The 25157-nt window shown below is 44.0% G+C and overlaps 1 protein-coding gene across 1 annotated transcript in view; it reads left to right on the top strand.

Moving 5' to 3' along the window:
* GLIS3 (GLIS family zinc finger 3) overlaps positions 1-25157 on the top strand; it is a 438239-nt gene that overhangs the window by 364672 nt on the left and 48410 nt on the right. Inside the window, 1 exon segment of the mRNA XM_077759313.1 lies at positions 9909-10053. Coding sequence (XP_077615439.1) covers positions 9909-10053 — 145 coding nt within the window.

The following is a 25157-nucleotide window of genomic DNA, read 5'->3' as shown; positions in this document are numbered from 1 at the left end:
GAGCCGGGGTCGGGGGGGTCGGGGCGGAGGGGGGGTTATGGAGCTGTGAGAGAAGCAAGGTCTTCATCTTCACGACCTCACAACCAGGCGCCGAAGGGTGAAGGAGGAATTTTTTTATTGTGACAATGTGAAATTCCTTATTAATATTTCTCTAATTGTCTTAAACACACAGTTCCACTCTTCAGTGTCACGTTCTGCCTTTTCGATGTTCCTCTCTCACCTTAGACTGTGTCCATTAGCATATCGTTTTTCAGTCAGAAAAAAAACCCATAAGATTCTCGGTGTCAGTTTTAGAATAATATTGATTTAGGAAGAAAATGGTGCTTTTACAAATGTAGCAATATAGAAGATCTAAGCTGCCCGCCTTTCTGATTTCAACATCCTCTCAAAGCCCACTCGCACCTGTGTCCGGGATTGCTAGATAGCACTACCGACTTCGCGACTTCGCTAAGTGACACATAGAGGAAGCACTCACATCCCCACAGGGTTCTGAAGAGGCTTTGTTGTTGGGTTTGATTTCTAATATATTTTAGACTTTTCCAAGAGAATGAAAGCTAGCTGTATTTTTCTGAGATAGAATAATTTCAGGGTGATATTTGTGCAGAAACTATGCTAACGTCTCGATCCAGATACCGTTTGGCCCCAGACTCCGTCTTCTGAGGATAAGTAAGACCCCAGGGGATTCTAACAGGTGTCCTTCCCAACAACCTTAATAGATTCTATTGAGGGAAAGAAAATTAACTACGTATCACACGAGCCACTTTCCGTGGGTCACCTCACGTAATACCGTAATATCCCTGCACAGATTTGGTGTTCTCACCCCCATTCTGCAGAGGATGCTACTGAAGCCTTTCAAGGTTACACATTGTACCAAAGGCCGCAGAGTAGTAGATGGCAGAACTGGACTTTGAACTTGTGAATTTAATTTGTGAATTGAATTTGATACATATGACCCCAAAGTTCCCATTCTTTTTCATTGGTCATATTGCCACATCAGCACATACAGAAGGAAGAGGTTGATGCAAAAAGAGAGAGAGGGAAATTGGTAAAACAATAGAAGAAAAAGAAAATGAAAGTACATGTTCTACAGTGCTATGGTGCTGCCACACTGGATATTAATGAAAAAAGATAACAATAGGAATTATTGAATGTTCGAAACCCCGTGTTAGTGAAATACTTATCTTGTGATACCTATTGCTAACAACCTTGTAAATTATGTGGCATTATCCACATCGTACAGAGAAAACCGAGCTAAAGAGATGTTTAACAACTTGTTTATTGTTGTCTAACATTTCACAAGTAAGGACACGAAAGCCCTAACCAGGTATTCTGGGTCCAGAGCCTGCAGTCTTACCTTTCATGATCCGTATCACAGATAAGCTGTTGTGTAAGTGGTTGTTAATGGCTTCATGTCAGTAGGGCATGCGCTATTTCTCAGAGAGAACTCCCTCCCGGACAGAGATTTCACATCAACTCTGGTGCCAGAGAATACGTTGATCCAGTTTGCAAATGGTACTAAAGTAGGAAATGAAGCAGCCAGCTGAGCGATAGAGTCACATAGTATGCAGCCTAAAGATCCTGCCCCACCAGATGACAATGGAGCTGGGAAGAGTCAGCTTCTGAATATAAAGGACCTCTAGAAATACAGAGCTTCCCATGTGAGAAAAGACATAGGGATTTTACTTAGTAGCGAGTTTTATCTGAGCCATTCTCTCAACTCCAGAAGGACATGGAACTGAGTTATCTTGTATACTGTTTTATCTGCTAGACCCATCATAGCTTGGGATGCATGGTAAGGGCTCAGTAAATGTGCTACATTAATGAACGAGAGAGAGCGTGTGTAACATGGAGTTTTAAAAGCTGCTGATTCTTTTAGGCTGCAGGGATAGAAGTGGAGAGTCTAGAAGACGGGATGTGTTTGTCCTGGTCAGACAGCTAGTTCAGTCCATCAGTACTGGGATATCATTTACACATTTGCACATCCAATTAGGTCCAGTGGTAAGAGTAATTGGGCTGAGGAGTAGAATAATATGCTGTGTAGGAGAGCAGGGACAAACATTTTAGGGAAGTGACTTCTGTGAGTCCGGCATTATTAAGTCCTTTCTGAATCTACAACCGACACAGCTCAGTGCTATCAGTCTTATTTTACAGAAGGAAACCTATGCTCAGGCTAGTGAATACACCTGCCCAGGACCACACAGCAGCTGAACGACAGTGTGTTAAACTAAAACACCCAAACTCCTCTTTCGTAAGTAGTCTCTTATCTTTATAAAATCTATAGATGTTCAGACGGATGAAACCATGGCCCCTCTCAGGGCTGAAATTCTGTGATACTACAGCATTCTGAGGCTTCTCAAATATTCAAAGAGTCATAAAGTAGACCGTGAGCCAAGTGACTCGGTGTGGTCTGCGGGAGGAGGGAAGATGTAAGCCCCCGTGAGTGGGAATCACAGCGAGACAGATTACAGTTCCCTGTGAGGCAAAACTTTCTAATGATCAGACCTGTTTAACCACGTTGTAGGGAAATGAGTTGTCAAAGGCATTTAGACAAAGGCCAGGCTGCCACCATGCTGTGCTATATTGTCACCGGGCAGTGCTATACCATGCATTTAAATTTAAATTAATTAAAATCAAGTTAAAATACATTAAAATTTGGTTCCTTGGTTGCACTAGCCATATTTCAAGTGCTCATTAATCACATGTGACTGGTAACTACTAATTAGTACAGAGCTGAACTTCATTACGGAAGACGGTTCTTGCGGACAGCGCGGTCACAGAGCGGGCACATAGGAAGATCCAACCCTAGTTCCTTTTTACTCTGAAATTCTGTTTCTATGAATAGTTCGCCTCCATCACCATTTCTGACTAAATAACCAGTAGTTTTGCTATATCTATATTGGAACAGATTTTTCATGTTACCAAGTGTGTCTATTCAAATATTTGGGCATGTTCATTAATCAGCCATGGACAAAATTTGGGGCCTTTGGAATCACTGCTAACTAAATAGGTTACAGAAATTTAGGTGCCCAGCTGGCCAGTACCTTATGTTCCCAAAGAGGTTTCTTCCAGTTCTGTTTTTCTAAGTCTTCACTATCATTTCTTTTCCTTTTGTAAATTGGTCACTCCCAAAGGAAACGAATTTGATAGCAGATTGTTGGAGATTAATTACCTATGATTTGCCAAAACCACTTCATAAATGTCAGTACTGAGGAATCCCCTAGAGAGAGAGTTTTTAGATTCAACTGGAAATTAATTGTAATTAATATAATAGGTTAATTCATTGTAATTATTTTTAAGGCTTTTGGCAATGAGTTAATTCCCCAAGATCCACATTGCTCAAAGTGTCATAGAGAATGCTTGATGAGAATGTTCTGATACTAAGCCTTAACCCTCTGGAAAAACAATCCTACTTGTCTTTCCTTCTGGCTGAGTTTCTTGAGAAACATTTTTTGGTGGCATTTGATTTCTGGAGAACAAAGGAATCCCTATAAGGTGATGCATAAACATGCAGAGCCCAGATAGACTGTGCTCATTGGAGAACAGGAAAACAAAAGCCCTTTGATTGTGCCTCGTTTTCTTTGGAAGTATGTCTCGCTTCAGACCAACAGAATGCCTTTGCTCTTGGAATAAAATGTAATGGAACTGAAAATTGGAGAATCTGGGCCTTTTTCCCTTTCCTAATTATTTCCACTTGACTCACTTAATCTTGGACGATTATTCAATCATATCTGAAATGAGAAAATGACAGGAGTAGAATTTCCGTCTCTTGTTTCGAGAGCTTATAAACATTAACAGAATAGTCCTGAACAAAAAACAAATACAAATCACAATTGACGGTGCCTTGTTTTTATATATTAGGAAAAATCCCTGCATTGTTAGGGAAGCAGCTCAAGTTTCCAAATGTAGGAACCTTGTCAAGCCTTGATGGATGATTTCATTATTAATGTTGAAAAACTATCATTTGGAACAAATATTTCATAATGGGAGATTGCACAGAAGCTAAGGAGACAGTGTGTTTACTCGCACCTGGATAGGCTGAGAAATTAAGCCCTAAAATGGGTCGTTGAAAATCAGGATCATTAACACTCCAAGACTCACAGACTGGTTTCTGAGATGCAGGGATGTCCCATTTCTCCCTAGTATGTCCATGAAGAGAAAGAAACATGCAGTCCTAAAAATCGCTAAGAGCCAGATCAGGACTCCATATGCAGTAATACTTCCCGACAGTCAGAACGGTCTAAAGTTGAAGCTTACTGCCGAGATGAAGAACCTGGAGATACCCAAGGAGTAATTAATTACTCCTGGGATAGGCATGAGGGAAGGGAAGGGCTATGCGGGGGCTCTAGAACCCCATAGGGGGTTCTGGAGCATGACTTGTGCCTCAACGTTTGCCCCACTGAGAGGCAAAGGAGCACAAGTTAGTCATTCACATGTGTGTTTGTGGTGGGGAGTGGTCTGCCAACTGTTGTCCGTAAAGTACATGGAGGCCAGGAGAGTGGACACCAAAGCTGGAGAAGGGGGTCAGCACAGGGCTAATCAAAGGGATTGGGGGGGGGTGCATGGGCAGAACATCATCAGCCTTTCTGCTACAGTTAGGATCATCTGTGTCTTTCCAGATTCTTCATCAGTAGGGACAATTAAGACATGGCCACATTGTATTTTCTAGACACATCCACACACTGCTAGAGATCGTAACCTCCTTTAGGCAAAGCCTGGGGTCTCGTTCTTGCAAACCTGGGCCTCACTGAATGGTGTGCACCCACGCTGGCTCTGTCCTGCCGGAGGCTGCGGACTTTCCAAATTGTGAAGAGCAGCCAGTCAGCCAGGTCCTCGCGGACTTTGTACCACACTTGTGCAGGAGGCAAAGCCCCAAACACAGGTCCAGCCACAGGGCTGTTGAAAGCAGATCCCCAGCTCTCCCTGTACCATGGGAGCCAGGTCGGGAGGGGCAAGCCGGAAACCGGGCCTTGGAGAAATTACTCTGGGAGGAGGAAGGCCATCCCAGGCAGGAGGGGTGAGCAGCCATGATAGATGTGCTCTGTGCAGACAGCAAGGTGGTGCTCCAAGTACTCCTCTCCTTCTAGAACTCTCTTCCCCTTGATAGACATGTAGCTCATTTCCCCAGCTCCTTCAGGTCTTCGCTCGAATGCATCTTCCCGGTTCAAGCCACAGTCGCCTCGCATTCCCATTCCGGCCCAGCCCATCTGCCCTTGTCTTTTTCTCTTTTCTTTTTCTGTAGCGGTTACCACCTTCTGTTCGCTTTACTTCTCTGGTTCGTTTGCTCACGGTTCACTGCCTCCAGAATGGGGACTCCTCAGGGGGCCTCTTCGTCTGCTTCCATTGCTGATGTACGGCAAGCCACTAGAAGGGTGCTGGCATATGGTTGAGGCTCAAGAAATATTCTTCCAGCGAATGATCAAGAAGGATAAAGACAGGCAGTGCCATGCTGGAATTAATGGTGTTTGTTTAGGGCAACAGGGTTGAATGACTCCAGGGATGCCTTTCACGTACTGTGACGTAAATAGAGGCCCGCGGTGTTGTGAGGCACAGCAGGCCTTTAAAGTAGACGCACTGATGATTAGTGGGTCATATTCTACTTCTTTCTGTAAAGATCAATGACGTTTCCATAAAGGGAAGTTCTTTGCTATCAACTAAGGGCAGGTGATTAGACCATATTGACAAATTTTTAAATGTTTTTTTTTCTTATTCCTGTGAAAGAAGATAAAAATCCAAATTGTCTTTAAGACCCGCCCCTCATGTAACCATTGCGTGTTTTGCGGTCTGAGGGGAGACATGATAAGCCGTGCTCATGTGAGGTGTGTTTCTTAAAGACAGTTTGGTTTTTAGGATTCCTTATTTCCCCAACTCATTTCCTCTTCCCACAGCCAGAAAGATCTCAGCTCTGCTCATCAGGATTCATAGAGCCCAGTGGTTGTGAAAGCCTGGTCCCCAGACCGACAGTGGCAGCGTCCCCTGGGAACTTGTTAGACGTGTTCCCAGACCCAATGAGTCAGCCACTCTGTGGCGCAGCACGTAGGTGTTCTCACACACACCCAGGTTGGAGAACCAGAGTTAGACGTCATCCCCCTTTAGAGAATTTCTTTCTATCTTCTTTACATTCCTAGCAACTAAGAAGATGCTGAAATATACATTGTGTAATTTGTTTTATATAAATAGTTGGGTTTCTTACTCTGAATATAAAACTTTTATGGAGAATGGCATCCCTCCCAGGAGGTCATGCTATATCCCCTTGCCTCACACATTAGATAATTCCCGGACTAGAGAATGCTTAAGAGCCTTAAATAATCCAGGAGGGGGAGAATAATACTAAACTTACATATCATGGCTGCATTTCTGTGCATATGGTCTTCCTTTGGAAATCATGCATAAGTTCCTCAAGGCTTGTTCGGTTTAAGGAGCACTTTCTAGAACCATGCCTAATCCCAGAGAAAACCAAATTACTCTGCCCACAAAGTCGTATGGAATCACACTCTTAGAGACCATGAACACTTGTTGAAGCTAAGGAAGACTTGTCTACCTTTGACTCTGGGAGTATCCATGGCCATGAAATTTCTTGGAAAGACCGAGTTGGTACTGATAACTACAAACCCTAGAGTAATAGAAAGCAGAGAGATGCTCATGTCTATGCTTAGTAGAACATGTGGGCCCCAGATCGCACTGTAACGATGACATATAAATTAAAAGTGATCACCAGAACTCTTTTTGCGCCTTGATTTTCGTCCAATTTTTCTTACGCAGCATGTGTTAGGTTAGTACCAAAATAACAAACATACCTTCCAAAAGCCCTGAGAGGGTTAGCCGTTAATTCATATGGTCTTGGTCAGAGATTCCAATGTGGCAAAGCTGAGGAAATTATAATACAATTATGTCTCGTTCACTACATGTGTTAAATGTTCTTTCTCTGTACTTAGGGTCACTATGCCATTTTCATATTTTTGGACTAAGACGTGGACATATGTTTGTCTCTTTATGAAGCTTGTTGAGATCCAAAAAATGCTAAAGTTACTGACTAGTAACTCACTGATGTTTTGTGTGTGTGTGTGTGTGTGTGTGTCTGGTTTTCTTTCTGATCAGAGTAGGTCACAGTCACTATCAGTGGTGTGCTAGTAGTAGTTAACCAGCTCTCGAGATGAAAAAGGCCCAGTGTCTAGCATTTGCCAATTTCCATGGTGTAAATATTCTCAACCTGACCAATTTCAGGCTCTCAGGTTGATATCGTCGCATGGACAGTTTGGGAAAGATACACATGAACAGCACTCTTGGATTGGTGCAAGCCAGCTCCAGCACATCGTCGGAATGTAGAAAATTTGGAAAGCGGGGAAACGATTAAAGGAAAAACAAAACAGAGAAGGGGCGCCTGGGTGACTCAGTCGGTTAAACTGCTGACTTCGGCTCAGGTCATGATCTCACAGTTGGTTAGTTCAAGCCCCGCATTGAGCTCTGTGCTGACAGCTCAGAGCCTGGAGCCTGCTTGAGATTCTATGTCTCCCCCTCTCTCTGTACCCCTCCCCTGCTTGCACTCTCTCTCTCTCTCTCTCAAAAATAAATAAACATTTAAAAAAAATTTTTTAACAGAGGAAATTAATTCATACTATTGCTGCTGGGAACAAAACTAAGTATTAATACTGGATTTTATAATATTTTCTTAGGGTATTTTGTCTGTGCATTTTGCGAATGATCATTTTGTATATATAGTTTTGTGTTTTGCTTTTATCTTCATGAACATCAGCTTAACGCTTGCATAATATTCCATCAAACGGAGGTAGGATCATTTATTAACCCTAGTTGTGGGCATGTAAATAACGTTCCCTGGTTATGGGTTTTACCATAAATAATGCTCTGTACTATTAGAACATTAGGTATAAATCTTCACCTCTGTGGCTGTTTCCTTAAGACACATTCTAAGATCAAATGGTTTCAATTAGGGATCTTAAAGAAGTATTCCCAGATACCATCTAGATTCCCAGATACCATCTAGAAAGTTGGTGCCAGTATACACTCCTATCAACAGTGCTTATGAATGCCTCTCACTGTAGTCTCACTACCACTGCTACTTCTTTAATGTTTTTGTTAGTTTGATAAGTTTTTTAAAAGTTTTGACAGTGCCTTTCTTTCCAAGTATACTGACCATTTTTATGTTCTCATTTATAGTTTGTTTTTTTAAATTTTTTAATGTGTGTTTCTTTTTGAGAGAGAAACAGAGTGCAAGCAGTGGAGGTGCAGAGAGAGAGAGGGAGACACAGAATCCGAAGCAGGCTCCAGGCTCTGAGCTCTCAGCACAGAGCCGAATGCAGGGCTTGAACTCACAAACTGCGAGGTCATGACCTGAGGCCAAAGTCAGAAGCTTAATGGGCTGAGCCAACCAGGCGCCCCTGTAGTTCTCTTTTTCACACGTTTTCTTCCTATCAAAGGCTGCACGTGAGGCGATCTCTGTGTGCCTCCTGCCTCACTCATTCGGTAATTTCTGGACTAGAGAATGTTTAAGAGCCTTAAATGATCTGGAAGGCCCTTTCCTGGTCTAGTAAACGTACCCCGTCTCTCCTCACTCACATCTCTGGTTCCATCTCATTTCTCTTCTCCAAGACCCAAGCTGGTGCCGCCCCAGTCTTACTCTTCTCTACTGATCCAGGCGCCCCAGGACATATCTGCAGGGCTCAGTCCCTCTCTTTTCCAGGCTCCTTTCCGGAGCCCTCTTCAAGAGGCTCCCCACCCCCTCCACCTAAGGTCGCCGTCCCTCCTATCCACAGCTTCTCCCTTCTCTGCGTTTTGCTCTTCCCCACAGTATAAGCGCCCCCTGACATCATCGTGTACTTTACAGGTTCACTGTCTGCTTCCCCTTTAGAGTAGAAGCTCTATACATCAGTATTCCCAGAGCCTAGACGAGCATCTGATGCTCCATACATACTCGTTGGGTGAGTTAGTGTACTCCAGCCCTAGATCTGAAGGTTTAGTTCTGTCCTGATAAAGGCAAAATCAATTCATATGCTCTCTTTAAACACAGAAGACGCTATTTGCAGTATCAGTAACAAATGCAGTTCTTTATTTTTAAGGTTTTTGTCTTTATAGGTTTATATTTTTCTGTAGGTAAACTTCTTGAGATTTTTTCCCCCATTCAAATTATACTCACAGAATTCTTTTTCATAAGATCAGATAACTTTTCACCTATTCCTTAGTCTTAAAATTATTTGCTTTTTTTTTAACATGTAACTCTTTAATATATGAAGACGCATTTTGTTGTTGTGATTAAATGAAGATCTAAATTGGAGTGGGTTATTGTGTATGTGGGTGCGCACACGTGTGTGTGTGTTCACACGTGTGCACGGGCAACGGACTGCTGGGCTTTTATTGCTGCTAGTGACGTTAGTTTTGCTTTGAATCGTGCTCTGTAATATTTTAAAATTTAACCTATGTATTGTCTCCTCATGTAAAATCTGTAGGCACCAAATTACAATGGACGTTTTTCTCCATTATCTCTGAGATATTTTCTTGGTCGTACCTCTGTGTTTTAAAAGCACTTCCAATCTGGACCAAATATACTTGAACCTGTTCCTGTTACCACCACAAGTTCTGATAAGATAAAGAGCAAATAAACGGAAATATAATAGGAAGCTGGGTTCCCAGAAGTAGACACCTCAAAGACTGAAGTCAAATCTGCCTCTAGCTGCGTCCTTTTCCGGAATCACCTGCAAGGTGGTATCAGCCCTGGAGAAGTCACCGATCTGTTGACTCTCTGTTAAGCCCAATGACTGACCCACGGTTGTTGCTGTTCAATAAATACTCGTGAGCTGAACTGCATCACATTGAACCTTAGGGCACGATGCCTTTCCGGGGAAGTAGTCCAAGGAACGGCTTTCCTTTCTCACCTGTCTTCTGTTTTCTTCTCCCAGCTGCGGTCCAGCACAGAGCTACATCCCGACCTGCTCACGGACTGCCTCACGGTGCAGCCCCTGCCCTCGGCCACTTCCCCGCGAGACGCCACAGCTGATGGCGCGGTGGGATGCTCCCCCGGGCCCGGACCTGACCTCTATCCAGGTAACGAGGGCCAGCCAAGGCCGCGGCAACGATCCAGCTAAGGATCCTTCGCTCTGGTCAAAGGGAACACTCACATGAGAAAAATTCTCCTAAGATCATCTGTATCTCGCCTTATCCAGGGGCTACACATTGCCCCCCCCCGACACCCCTGCTCCCCATCTGATTCTTGAGCTGAGCTGGCAGCAGGCCGTTTTTTCTCATAAAGAAACACAGTAAAATAATGCATTAGCTCTTTTAGTTCTGGACTTCTGCCAAAAGTCCAGGGCACCCGGCTTTCCCAGGTATCTTAAATTGATTAACTTGATTTAGACCCAAAGGAAAAGCTTCCCCCATAAGCAAGTAACAGGCTACATGTGGATTTCTTAATGGACCGGTTATTGTCATGTTTGCATTTCAAAAGGAAGCCGCAGGTCTCTCAGAAGAATTTCACATGAGTAAGCCGCCCTGTGAGAATGGTTTGTGGACCCCTGGCATGGGGGGATGGGATGGCCCTCCCAGCCCAGGGTCCTCCCGCCTGGGCTTGAATAATAGCTGACTCCATATTTGGAAAATTTCATCTACGTAATGAAAAATAAGGAAGGATTAATATGCAATAAGGAAGTTATTTTTCTCCGTTGACTTTGTTCGCCCGCAATTTTGTGCATTTTCCACTCTCTGTAACGATTATGTACCTTTGCAGACATGACTGGCCGTCATCCTCACACGTGGAAAGCCCTTGCTGTCGTGCTATGAGTATGAAAGCAAAGGTTTCCCCCCCCGCCCCTTCCACCTTCCAGACAGTGGGGATTATCTATTATCTGTGGATCGCAGGTCCCACAGCCACCCCCATCTGACTCTGGGGCCAGGCTTTGGCAGCAAACTGGGTTGTTGTTTTTTTTCCTTTTTGAAAGTACTCGTAAGCCGTAAAGAGTTAAGAACCTACTGATGCATGACTGTAGGCTAGGAAAAGCCATGTTTGTAGAAAGTTTTTTTAACTGGACAGTTCTCAGTTGATCCAACTTAAGGGCAAAGGGTGTTACGCAAATACTTAGAGAGGGTCCGTCATCAGGACATTCGTAATGTTGTCCCGTTGGTGGTGGCACTTTATCAGTTGCTCTGGGTCCTTTCTTTTAGAGAAGACAAAGCCTCTGCTTTTAGAGACCCTCGGAGATCTGAGGGGCAGTCCCCATCTTACAGACGGTTCGGCTACAGGTACATAGACACACATGAAATACACCAGAGTACAGTGTTATCAACTCGTATAAATATTTTGTATTAGATATATACATGAAAAAACGTGACTCGTGTTTGTTTGCACATATGTCTGTTTGATTTGCCAAATATTTGATACAGGAACATTTATTCTAGCACATTAAATTAGCAATCAATTTACGACAGCCGACACAGCATTTCCCTAGTCCTTCAGTCTAGAATTCTCTGACCTTACTCAAGACCTGAAACCCAATAGTTAAGAGTCAGATATAACCAGAATCAATGGAAAAGTGGGCATGTAATATAGAGAGTTTATGGTAATGGGCTAGTCTTACTACATTTAACTTGGAAATGGGTTTGGGAAGCCAGGGTCCCTATCTGTGGAAAACATGAGTACCTTTGCCGTGTGTAGCATATAATATGTGGCTCACATTCAAAACAGAGGAGTCACGTTTGTCTTGGTGTGTGTTTTGTATGTCTGGCAGTGTAGTTAAAGTTTTTTTTAAAAGATTTATGTTGAACCGGCTTTGTCCCTCCAGACAGAGTTCCATTTTTGCCTCCTGACCCTTTTCTGCATTTGGTCTTCAAAACGATGATGAGCTCCCCACTTTGAGCACCCAGCCGCGGCGGGCAAGCTCCCATGATGGGCAAAGGAACCCAAGCTCCCACAGTGTCAACATAGCTTCTTCAGAGTGACTTGAATTTTCTGTGACTCTGGAAACGTGTGGAACAGGCAGGTGACCGTCCTGCGTTAACTGTGTTCTTGGAATTCTGCTCCCGGACTTAGCGCACAACTGTGAAAGTTGATGTGCCCTGCCTCTGCCTTCATGCCTGTCTCCCTGGGTCCTCCTTTACTTCCTTTGTCCTTGCTCTTTTGAAATGTTGATGAAGGCTTCTGTTTTGCTGAATACACAGCAAACCCAGAGCAGAACAAAGCAGGATGGAAAACCACACAAGGAAAGTGTTAATCCTTCCTTTAAAAAAAGTGCTAGAAATGTACGTGCCAGGAGTACACGTTCCTACCAGGTTCAAACCTGTGCTACGGATCTGTGGAGAGGAGCCAAACGGTGAAAAATGCCAAAGGAAACTGAGGCTGTTCATCAGTTTGTTCAGTGTAAATTCCAAAGTGTTAAGGGAATTTGACAAAGATTAAGACTCGGTTAAACAGTGAAAGCGCTTGGAGCCCTTCCTTTTACGTTCTGTTCACAGAGTGGAGAAAATATTTGTTTAGTGATTGTCAAGCACTTATACTTCTAAGTGCTAGTAAATTGATTAATCAGAAAAATTTTGTGAGGGGAACCTGTTGAATACAGTATGGATGTACGATCAGAAGCAGTTTAGCAGTGAGCACCAAGATCTTCCAGAAGCCATGAGAGTGAGGACTCATAGTTTGAAGAAGTCATGGTCTGGAAGTGGACCTTTGTACTGGCTTAGCAATCCACAGTTTGTGCAATTCCAAGAGAGGGATGGTTTTCAGAGGAGTAAGGACAGGGAAGGTGGCGGTTCGGACACCTCAAATCTTATAGGCCTCCTGACACGTTGCTTCCCTTACTGAGACAGCGCTTTCAGTTGCTAAGACAGAATTTGGTTAGAAAGGATTGCCTGAAAGGACTTTTATTTCCATGGAAGGAAACGGTACCCTGGGTTCAAGCGGCCAAAATATCACTTGAGGCCACACCGAGGACTGCTTTAAATTGAGGTGTTTACTTGCCTCCTACCCAAAAATCCCGGGGCTCCCTAGACCCGATCCCGAGCTAACCTGAGAGCAATCTTGTGACCTAATGGGAAGGCCAGGACAATGACGAGCAGTTCTCATGATGGCTCCCTCTCATCTTCTGCCCTTTGGTTCAGGAGTTCTGTGTCCTAGGGAGCTAGATAGTGCTCCAGGCTAGCCTATAAATTTATGTAATTTCTGGGATAATCTGACGGAGAAGGATTTCACAGCCAGTAGATCAAGGGGTTGAATGCCACTGCCGAGGCTTAATGCCTGTGAAGAAGGTCTCATCAGCTTCCTCGATGAACTAATGAAGCAGATGAACGTACACATAGTGAGTCTGCTCCACCACAGACAGCCTGCTCTTGGCTGAGAGTCTGTTCACTGACAAAGAATGCTGTATCGGCAGGTGATCTGTACCGTAGGTGGTCACAAAGCTTCTGGCTCCTTCCAGATCAACACTGTACTACAGATTCAATAAAACATGGTCCTTGCAATTGGCCTGAGCAATGAAGACATCGTAGAGGCCAGTGTGGTTGAGATGTTTGAGTCCCATGGAAACCACCCACAAAGTGAGAAGCTAATGCAGCCAGAACAAGGGAATGTTGAAGAATGGTGGGAGTTTATTGCTACTGCTCATACCGAGTTATAAAATAATCATGTTTTAAAATTTGCAAGAACTGTTGAATTTTAAAAATTTTGAATGTAACGTTAGATTTTTTTCAGGAGGATATGTAAGTGCGATGCCCAGATATTGTACAAATTGTTGAAGGAAAAATAGACTTTTTAGGGCAGGAGTTTTTGACGTCCTGTATTGTCATTCCCTTCTGCTCACCCTTATTATGGGAAATGAAGCCTTCCCACTCACAATATCATCACATTTTGTAATAAATAGCACCATATGAAATCCATGCAAGATTTAACATACTTCATGAAATAGTTAATGTTGCATTTTAATGTAATTTTATGGTATATGTTTTAATACCTTTTCTGTATTCTTAGACTGAATATATTTGCTATCTTGGTCCAGCTTGCAGAATTGGAGGGGCTAGAAATAATTTAATATGCAAGGGCCTAATATGGTCTACTCTCAAAAAGTGGTTTTTGACTTAGGGACTTTATCAGAAGGCCCCGAATTGACACACAAATTTCCCAACAGGTTAAACTTTACAGAATTGCAAAGATCAAATAACATGATCTATATAAAAACAGGCATAGAGCATTTTTTAAAAAGGTAATAGATATTACTTACATGATCTTCAAAAGCAATGATTTGCTTAGAATTCACCAGAGGTGAAAAGGTAACAGAACAACTTGGGCCCAGCAGTGGATGGAAGGTGGACACTGGGGCTCCAGAGGTGATTTAAAGGGAAACGTTTGGCAATGCCTTTTCCACATCTCGTCTGATGCTGCTCTGAACTGCTCGTCAAACTATTGTATTGTTCTTAACATCCCGCACATCTGCGGTTCATCTACCACGTTGGATTGGAAAATCAGTAAGGGTAGGAGCAAGCTTCACTCCTCTCTGTTGCAGGCGCTGATAGTTTTAACCTATAGATTTCGCCTTCCCTGGCCCTGAGCCAGTCTGTTCATGTGTATTGGATCACCTGGAAGACCCGTGAAAATGCAGATTACTGAGCCCCACCCCCAGACTTTCTGATTCAGTAGCTCTGAGCTAGTCCCAAGAATTTGCATTTCTGCCAGGGATTTTTAACAAACTCTCAGGCGATTCTGGGTCCTGCTCATCCAGGAACAACACCTTGAAAACTACCACTCTGGATCATAAAATGGGGGAGGAGGGTTGTAGCAGAACACCGTCTTAGTTTTGACTGGTGGGAGTTACAATAAGAATTGCCCATAATTAACTAAATGGGGGGGAACCTCTCACGATGTATAGATCATATACCAAATCACCACGATGTATAGTTGGAAATACCTTACAATCTTATATGTCAGTTGTATGTCAATAAAGGCGAAACTTTAAAAAATAACAATTTTAAAATTTACACGTGAAAACCATATGATGGAAATCTGTCCACAAAAGACGGTTTAATGTTATAGCTGATATGCCGTATATTTGCAGTGATAAATAGAATAATGCTTCTCTGGAACTTAGCATCAAATACTTAACAAAGATAGTAAAACTGAATCGTATAGTGGAAAAACATTGCCCCGCCGTATACATTTCTTTTTCTCATTACGGAAAATCTATCAATGGATATTAAGCTTGTCTCCCCCACCCGTGTTATAATGGCATTACTTATATTTTGATTAAGAGTGAGATCTTATAACTACTCAACTGAAGAAAATTAAAATTCTGATTCCCAGCCAGCACAGGGCACATTTGTATGTATGCAGGCTACTGTTTATGACTTTATATATTTGCAAACTGCTTAATTTGGTGCTTCAGTTTTCCATATCCACTTACTCCCTTGTATCAATGTTAGTTTTTCATGCATGATTAGCTGAATTTTTCAGTTTATAATATGTACAGGTTTTCACTGTAAAATTTCGTGTGTGTGTATATGAGCAAAAATATTTCCACACCTCGTGGAGGAAAGGAACGTCATGACATTAGATTGGTTATCGCTTTATCCTGTGAACAAAGTCTTGGTTGTCTTTATACTATTATTTCTTCTTTTCTCATTTTGTGTTATTTTGCTGGCATTGACAATGGCTGTGAGAAGGAAAGTTTGCGTTTACTTCGAGGTGTACCCACAAACAGGTCTTAGGAAATGGATGCAGATGGCAAGACTGAGAATTTAGGGTAGAATTCCTGGAATGAGGAGCTCATTAGCTTTGCAGCTAGAGAGTCTTGGTCCCAACTTCTGGGTCTGAAGTTCTCACCTTCTGCTTCGACTGAACCTTCCAAGGAAAGAGAAGAATAGGTAGATACGTCTTTTTCGTGTGAAGAGTTAAGAAAAAGGGAAAGCAGGCCTTTTCAGGGTGCTTGTAGTCACAGTGAGAGTTCATTTCTTTACGCTTGTCTTGGCCCTGAAAATAAATGTGAATAGAATATAACTCAAAAGTGAAGGACATTACTGAATTAGCTTGGACGTTATTGGCCATGTTTTACTGTTAACAGTAATAAGAAAGCATCTTGCAGGCACTGAATAAAGAGAGTAATTGTGGAAATGACTCGTCTCAGGCGGCCAACGGTCATGTCTCTGAAGACTGCCTTTATTGTGTCTTCCTCGATATTGTCAGAGAATGATCTGTCCCACTCAGGTGCCCTGGCCGTGGCTCACACCATCAAGGCCGCCTTAATAGCTCGCATTGACTCCTCAGAAAGTTACAGCTTCCTTCTTAGCATTTTAACTCAGTTTTCCCACTACATTTCAAGGCTGTGCTAGCTTCAGTTTCATGACACCATGTCTAGCTGCTATCTTGGCCTTACTTCTTCGACTCCAGCCCTGGGCTCTCTTCGTGAACTTAGCTGCTCTTGTCTTGGCTTCCGCTCTGTCCAGCAGCTCTGTTAACGCCCAGTCGCACCCTAAAAAGCTAAAATTTATCATCTTCACTGCAACCTTTCCCTGGGGATTTTGGGAAAGTTTTATTTCTGCCTTCTGGAAAGGGCTGCAGAAAGTGGCCTGTTGGTACACTCTTCAAAGGAAAAGAGGAAAGACTGTCATCAACACCCATAGGACCTTGTTCTTCACACTGGCCCACATGGACGCTAGTCACATTTTTCTGAGACATGGATGCACTTCATGAAAACTGTAATGCGTTAGCTGCCCCTGAAGATGTTCTGATCATAAGGTAATGATCTAACGTCCACAGTTCCGAAGTGCTAAGGCAGTTTGGGGCCATATTTATCTGTACAAATGTAAGGATGGGCAATATTGAGTATGTCTCTTTTTTTTTTCTTTTTAAAAGTTTATTTCTTTTGAGAGATAGAGAGAGTGCAAGCAGGGGTTGAGGCAGAGAGAGAGGGAGAGAGAGAATCCCAAGCAGGCACAATGCTATCAGCACAGAGCTCAACGTGAGGCTCAAACTCATGAAACGTGAGATCATGACCTGAGCTGAAATCAAGAATCAAACACTTAACCAACTAAGCCACCCAGGCACCCCTAGTATCTCTTTCTTAAGTCATATCATTGCCATGTTTTTTTGGTTTTTTTTTTTTTTTTTACAACACCTCTGACCATCTATGTAGTCAGTATATGCTCAAATGGAACATTTATAAGTGGGCATGTTCCTTCTTCTCCAATTAAAATTTATTTCTCTCTTACTGAGGTCAATTGCTGGATTAAATGACAGGCAGAGTGCTTGCAATAGTACTTAGCACATAGCAAGTGTTCAGCATCTATTAGTGATTATTGTTGCTTTTATCCATATATGAGGGCAATATATGTTATAGTTCTGTAAAGCAGACAGGGAACAGGTGCCAGAAATTACCCATCACTCCCATTTAAGAAATGGGGAAAACATGGAAGCCTGAACAACTTGGGAATTTGATCGGCATTCTGAGTAGGTTAAAAGAAAAACTGAAATAAAGTTCTTCACATGTATTTGTTCAGCACTTCACATAACATTTTCTAAGTTAAGGAAATGCACTGTAGGTCTCTCAAGAAAAACGAATTGGTATCAGAAGCCCAATACTTGAGTGGCGGTGCCTCTGAAATCACAGTGTCAAAACTGTGTCTTGATAAGTATTAATTCTTTTAATTCAAATGTGGTGTGTTTTCTGTTCACGTTTATGTTTTAGAGGTAGTGCGCTCTGGCAGGAGGAACACAGAGCTGGATGTGAGCTCCCGTCCTGGCTCTCCACTCTGGGGAGGCTACCTCTCCTCTTCTCTAAACCGGTGGTAAGAATAGTGGCAGCCTAGGACTGAAACCGGAATTAAGAGAGAACACACAGAAGAGTGTACCCAACTCTTCTGTTGGGTAGCTGGCAGATGTTCCTTTCTCTTTTCCTCCCTCTTTGCTTAAACACATAGAGAATGATCCCTAGACTGAGTCCACATCTGTGCTGGAGACCAGAATGCCTCCTCTCCATTCCTTTTAGTCCTGGGTGCTGCCCCTTGGAGTTTAGAAATCACTGTCCTTGAGATAAAGTGTTCCTTTTGAGAAGAATTCAAGTCAAGATTAAGGATGCAGAACTCCCATATTTTAAGACTCATTTTGAGATCTTTATAAATTTTTTTAACCTTGATTTATTTTTGAGGGACGGAGACAGAGCATGAGCAGGAAAGCAGCAGAGAGAGGGAGACACAGAATCCAAAACAGGCTCCAGGCTCTGAGCTGTCAGCACAGAGCCCAACACGGGGCTTGACCTCACGAGCCGTGAGATCATGACCTGAGCCAAAGTCAGACGCTTAACTGACCGAGCCACCCAGGTGTCCCTAACTTAGACTTTTTGTTTTTGTTGCTATGAAGAGTGGAAGCACACACGGGCCGGTCATGCAGAGTACCAGGGTGCTGGGTTAAGAAGCAAACTTGCTCAGCGGTGGATTGGTGAGGGTGAGGTAGATGACAGAAGGGAAAGTAGGACTGATGGCCTTAATCACTGCAGTTTTACACCAACTTTGGGTTGGCCTTGCTGAGGCATAGCCTTGGTCCTTCCTGATGGCGTTTTGTAAATAGACTGTCCAGGCCGTGCAGTGTGTATCAAAATATACTCTAAGGTGTCTAGAAAATGATTCTGATGAATTGCTTCTCTCAAATTTAGTTTCCATAATTCAAAAATAGTTCCACAGTCTTTTCATGATGGTTCTTAGTAGTTAACATGCAACAGATCATCTATTATACCATGGGCCAAATATGGCCGCCTGCCTCCTCTTCGATTGCATGGCCTGAGAGTGAAGGATGTTGTTAAGATTTTTAAATGTAAAATGTAAAAAAGACTGTTAGCTTTTAGGTGAGAATAGTTGCTCAAAGAATTGAGGACATTGCCTTTTGCTAGCAGTGCCTGAAATACTTAGTCTCTGGCCCTTTACAGAACACATTGCCAAATTCTGCTTTCTACCTACATCTAGGACATTCGTCAATGACTGACTGAAATCAAGGAAGCTTGTGGTTTCCATGTGTTCAATCACATTTTGTTTTAAAAGTCTGCCAATACACGTAGGCTTTTTGATCACCAGAGTATTTTTGATTTAGCAAATACCTGAGTAGTCTTCTAGCCCATGGGTTTGCAATGATTTGTATAAGATCCAATATTTAAAACAGGTCACGCAGCAGAGCCCTTTCAGTTGAAGGGATCCAAACCGGTTGTGCTGCCCCCAGATAGTCTGAGGAAGCCCAAATGTAGGGGCTCCCAAATGGCATTACTACTGTTAAAGTCTTCCCATTGTAAGCAGCTGTCTGCAGAGGTAACTTTGGGCCATGGTGGGAGTGAAGTCCTCACTAATGTAGCCACAGCTTCGGAAGAAGCTGCCAGAAGACAGGCAGGACTCAGTTCTGGTTATGGAGAGCCCAGGACTGACAGGGACATCACAGACAGCTGTCACAGTTAAATTCTACTAAGGTCTGGTTTTTCCTAAAAAGAGAAGAGGCTTAAACCCTCGAATATCTAGAAGTATGTTTTCTAAGATTCAGGCTTCTTGTAGACATACACATTAATGCCCAGGGGAAAAGCAAAATTTTGAAAGATGAAGACTAGGGAGTGTGCTTGCTTCCTCAAAATACACTTTCTACCCAACAGTAAGGATGCTTGAAATTCATACAAACCCAGGACTGAACACTGCATTCCAAAGGTAGAGAAAAGCCTGTAAGTTCCTTAAGAAAGGTTGTAAGTGGGCATAATTCATGGTAACATGTCAATGACTTATCAGAGTCTATCTACACTGAGGGTAATCTAGGACGTAAAGCTGGGCACCCGAAGGAGAAGTCGGAAAATCATTCAGGCCTTTGTGGTCAAGTTGTAGAAAAGGAGGAAAGGGGATTCCCTGGAGTCACACCAAAACCACCTTCCTCATCTGTGCATTTTTGCCCAGGCCCGGTGGTCATTGCAGACTGTGGTTCCTAAATTCCCCGAAAGGGCTATTATGACTCCATGTTACTGAGCAGGGGAAGGGAGCGGTCTCTTGGAAGAGCTCGGGGTTGGTAAATCAGCCCTTGAGTTGGCTAGAAAACATTGTGTTACTAATTGGATTGGCTATATGTGCTTCATATCTGTTTCCACGAAGCCTTCTCTGTAAAACGATTTCAGAAATCTCATGGAAGTGGAGTGGGTGGGGTTGTCTGGGTAGCGTCTAAAAGGGAGGAAATCTTTTTTGGGGTCGAGGTACAGGTAGGAGGTAGCTAAGGGATAAGCAATGAGGGGCTAGAGAACCAAGTATTTTTTACTAAAATGGGTTTTTGTGGCCAAATCACACTTTATTCCAAAAATGTACATAGAGAACGCTCCTGGAAGAGCTTCCAGAAATGGTTGTCCATACCCGTTCCATCTTTCTTCTTCCTCACTGCTCTCCTCCTCTGTTCAAAGTGGGGGGTGACGTAACACACAGCAGCAATACCGGATTTCTCACAGTGTACTCCTTGTTCACACTGTCTTACTGACTTGCTGTGTAGCTGACTCTCCGTGAGTGGGTAAGTGGGTTGGGAGGTGAAGGGGAGAAAGATAAGGTTAGAGATTTGAGGTTAGATAAGTCATTCATTGTCTGGAAGGACCCAAGAGGGGCCGCCTGAAATGTTGGTCCCGGAGAAGCTGAGAGAGCTGCCAGAAGATGCCATTCTACTTGTAACAAAACGTCTTTGTTCTGAAATGCAGATGTTTCAGGAGCCTTTCCTACATGCAGTTAATTGCACCTGGTATTTCAGAATGTTTGACGGTAACCTTTGGCATCTGCGTGAATGACGTCAGCCATTATCTTCTCGTTGTATCGCAGTGCCTTCCAGAAAGGCATGTAAGCATGTGTCCTCTTCCCCAATACTAATAACTTCTTCCCTGGCTGTAAATCCAGCTGCATGATGTGGAAATGTAATTGGGCAGCCGGTATAGAAGTTTGGAGCTCATGTGGGAATATCTATTTGTAAGAGAATGTGAATATTCATGTAACTGTCCAGACATCAATAAATTCTCATTTTACCTTATTTATTTCTGCTCCCCAGTGAACAGCAGCGCTCTTAAGCTCAAAGTTAATAGGCATGTTCTTCAGAGATGTACCCTCTCTTGCCTTAATGGAACGTCTTTCTAACACGTTTGTTCTTCGGTTGCCAGGTAGCTCTCCCATCAGGTGACACGAGTGTGTTTTCTTTGTCTTAGTGCACAGGTGACAGTTACCATTGTTTGCCATCAATTAGCTTGGGGTAGCATGTCAAGGATGTGCGGATGGTGTCATTTTAGTCTGACAGCCACCTGAGCCGGTTGAGAAAGGATTGTTTCATTATCCTCTTATCAGTACTGCGGATAATGATACTCCACACTGCAAAGAGGGAGGGGGGAAGAAAGACAGGCGAGAAAGAATAGATTTTTAGGGATTGGCAATATTAAAATTATTCATGCCTCCAGGAGGAGAGAAAGATTATAGAGATAGCTGTGTGAACCCTTAAGAAGCTCCGCTTCCCTAATGCCACTGGAATGTAGAAGGAAGCCCCTGGCCCTCCCCACCCCCAGGAGGGGTGAGAGGGAGGGAGAATGCCCTGCACAGTGGGGAGGGGAGAGAAAGAGGTCCCCTCTAGTCTTGGGCCACAGGCAAGGAGTCACCAAGGCAACTCTGTCATTCTCCAGTTGACGGGCCCTTTTCCTTGCTGGAAAATCCTCCCTGGTTTGTGAACTTGGGTCATAAGAGCAATTAAATCGTTCCTTGGCGAAATGCAAAGAACCATGGAGGTATCAGGGCCCAGATTTTCACTGTCGGGGAGCCAAGCTCCCACCACCCCCCCCAACATTGCTTGTTTTCTCCAGAATGACTGAAGGGAAGTGTTTTTTGAATCCTGACAATTAACCGCAGCTGCGTCTTTATGCTCTTGGAGAAACAAATAAAAAGAAGCACTGAAAATGTAAAAATACTTCCAGATACACTAAGCTTCAAGAGGGCTGGTTGTGTTGACATTCTAGTAACAGCCCGTTCTCACTCCTTAACGAAGCAAAGAGCAGTCATGCATGAAAATGACTTTGTCTTTTAAACTGAAACGCATTAGGGGTTGTAACTCTTAGGTGTGTCTTACCCCGTGTTAAATAAAGGACAACATAACATTTTAACCCTGTGGGGATTTTTCTGCTGACCTTGAATACTTTACAGCACTTGCATTAGAAAGCTTGAACAAAAAATGCTTATTAGTAGAGAGGATGATGTACATACACTCTTTTGTGTTTTAAAACAACTCAAGTCCACAGTTTATTTGCATCTTCCAGTAAGAGGCCATACTGGATTGGAGATTTATCATTTGGGGGGCATCATAAGCCTTTGTTTTCCCCATCCTATCAACAAGAATAGTCCTAATAACAGAGATAACCAAAGAATAACTACAGTGGTTTATCGAGCACTTAAACACAGTCCAGGCACCGTGCTAAGTGTTTTTAATCATCAAACTGTGACGTATTCTGCTTACTTAAGATGAAGGAACTGAGTTTAGGTTCAGTGACTTGCCCAAGACCCATTGCTGGGAATTGGTAAAGCTCAGATTCAAGTCCATCTGACTCCTGCTGTGCACGCTTTGTTCTCTTAATAACCACTCTGATACTGTTTCTCGAGTGCCCAACTTCTGGTGAGGCCAAAGGACTTAACATTTCCATTACAGTTCAACTGTTTCCTCAATCCTTCCCAGGTTCAAATCTCCCTTGGGGGGCGGGGACTGGAGAGGGGAGGCAGACACAAGGTTGACCTCAGCATTCCCATTCGCATGGAAATCTAATTCTTTTTCATATCTCTGGGAAAGCCAACTCAGCCTGGTTTCATTGCTTCACCAAGCCCTCTGGGCTCAGACCCGGAAATACTGCTGGAGAGCTGGGTGGTGAGCCCACACGCCCTTCTGGACCCCAGCTACCAGGCATTGACTGTCATGTCTGGGGGCTGCAGCGTCATTCCAGCACTCGCTGTAAGCGGATTCACAGTCCATGGGTGACACTGATTCCCCCTTTCCTCTGAGGGCAGGCCCGCTACGAAGAACCGCGCAATGGCTTTTTAAGCAATCGCACATGACTCCAAATGCACATTTACCTCAAGAGCTCAGACCCAACAGATCTGCACGGCAAACCTGCTTTTGTGCGTGACTGACGGAGGGGGTGGCCTCTCGGCCCACCGCCCTGCGGTAACAGGTACATGTATCTGATTGCTCACGAACAACCCCTCCCTGCAGATCAATATGCCCCTGACAGGCATCTGAAATCTTTATTTGGGGAAAAGCACATTTCCTACCAGCTGTTTGTTTTCCAAACCAAATAATTTACTTAACTTGTCACCTCTGTTAATTTTTAGAGCCGGAAAATTTCTCTCGGCCGTAATGCTGAGGTCACTCCGGTGCTCTCGGGTTGAGCAGAAACAGAAGAGGGAATATCCTACTTGCATTCCAACCAGCATGCTGGTGGCTGAAGCCAGCCGTGTGCATTGTGCACATGAGGGCCAAACGCCTAGTGACTCCGGTCTTTGCAAATGGAGGGCGCAGGAGTTCTGAGACAGGATCGACACTCTGAGGCCTTCTCTAGAATCCATCCCACATCTGAGAGGCAGTATCGGGTGGTGAGGGCCACATGGTCTGAGATCTGTGTTCCGAGGTTTGACTTCAGCTCCACTACTGACCAGCCTCGGGACCTAGGCCAGGTACCCTAATCAGGAACCCGGTAAGGCCTCAAGTTCCTCATCAGTAAACCAGGGAGGGGTTTGCAGTCTACTCAGTAAATGTTTACTTGGCTCTGAGGGGTAGGACAGCAAGACGATGAAACGCAGCTGAGATGGGGTCTAGCGCCTGAAACTCCAGGCGCGCCCCCCAGGTCAGCCTCAGCAGGCACTTTGGGAGTTTGAGCAAATTTCAGAACCTCAGCACTCCCTGCCTCCAAGACCTGCTGAATCCGAATCCGCATTCTACCCGGTGCCCTGTGTGTGAGGTGAAGCTTGAAAAGTAGGGCTCTGACTGCCCATACAGCTTTGAACAGGACTATGCCCTCCAGCTGGCTGTTTGTAATACACCTCAGCCTGGCGAGGGAGGTCTTCCTCCCTGCCCTCGAAAATGATGAAAGCACAGTCCCCAAGCAGTGCCCACGGTAGCCTTGTGTGGCATTGGGAACAGGGCCTGAAACAAGTTGGCCTCATTTCGGTACCTCTCCTTGCCTGCCTCCATTCACACATGGCAGCTTACGTATCCCCGAGGGTGCCCTGTCCGCACCCATAGAGATAGAGTTAATTGTTTTCATTTGGATGGAGAGAGGGCTGTTTATTAACCCAGGTTAAACTGAGCTAGTTAAAGGCTCAAGCCTCGAATGCCCTGGTTGCAGTAGCTGGTGAGAGGGCATCTGGGCGCCTCACAGATCAACCCATGCTGCTTTGTCAGAACGCTAAAGCCCAGCTGGGCTACTTACCTGCGCCCCCCTCTACAGAAAGCAGGTGGGGAGACTTTAGTAAACTCTGCTCCAGAGAGAGAACCCAGAGGAGTGGGGAGACCAGCTTCTGGTCCTCTGCTGAAGGCAGAGCTCACAGACGTCATCTCAACACCAGGCTTTTATTTCCTTGGGGAGTCTACCATCTCTTAATCACAAAAGCAATAAGAATTTACAGTATGTTCCTCCGCCATGGCCTATTCACTTATTCCAGCTGCCAGTCACCAGTGCCTTCTGGAGATTCACCTAAAAGCCCTCTTCCAGCCTTGAAAGCGCAAACCCCTGTGGTGACTCAGGACAATGAAAGCCACCCCCGTGGGCAGCCTGTGTGCACCAGCTGATCGGATCACAACAGTTTTATTAATATTGCTCTGGATTCTAGACGGATCACTTCCCATCCTTACGCTCTGATCAATAGTTGTATGCCCCATTGGCTGAGTTGGAAAAAATCATGTTGAGTGTGTATGGAAGGAAACATTTCCTTTTCTAAATGGCCTTACTTTTGTGCTCTCACATGGAGATTTTCTTCTGGAGGTTAAAAAAATCACTTGGCAAAGCATGTGCTATTTTGGACATTCTGTGTAAAGTCAGCAGATATCAACTTCAGACATTAAAGAGAGACCAGCACCTGCCTCAGGTAGAGTAGGGGGCTAGAAAATTGTCTCAGAAAGAAGGAAGGAAGGAAGGAAGGAAAGAAGGAAGGGAGGGAGGGAAGGAAGG

This window comes from Crocuta crocuta, unplaced genomic scaffold (assembly GCF_008692635.1).
Source record: "Crocuta crocuta isolate KB4526 unplaced genomic scaffold, BGI_CrCroc_1.0 scaffold41, whole genome shotgun sequence".
NCBI lineage: Eukaryota > Metazoa > Chordata > Mammalia > Carnivora > Hyaenidae > Crocuta > Crocuta crocuta.
Note: the sequence above shows the minus strand (reverse complement) of the source record. Positions and strands in the feature narration are given on the sequence as shown.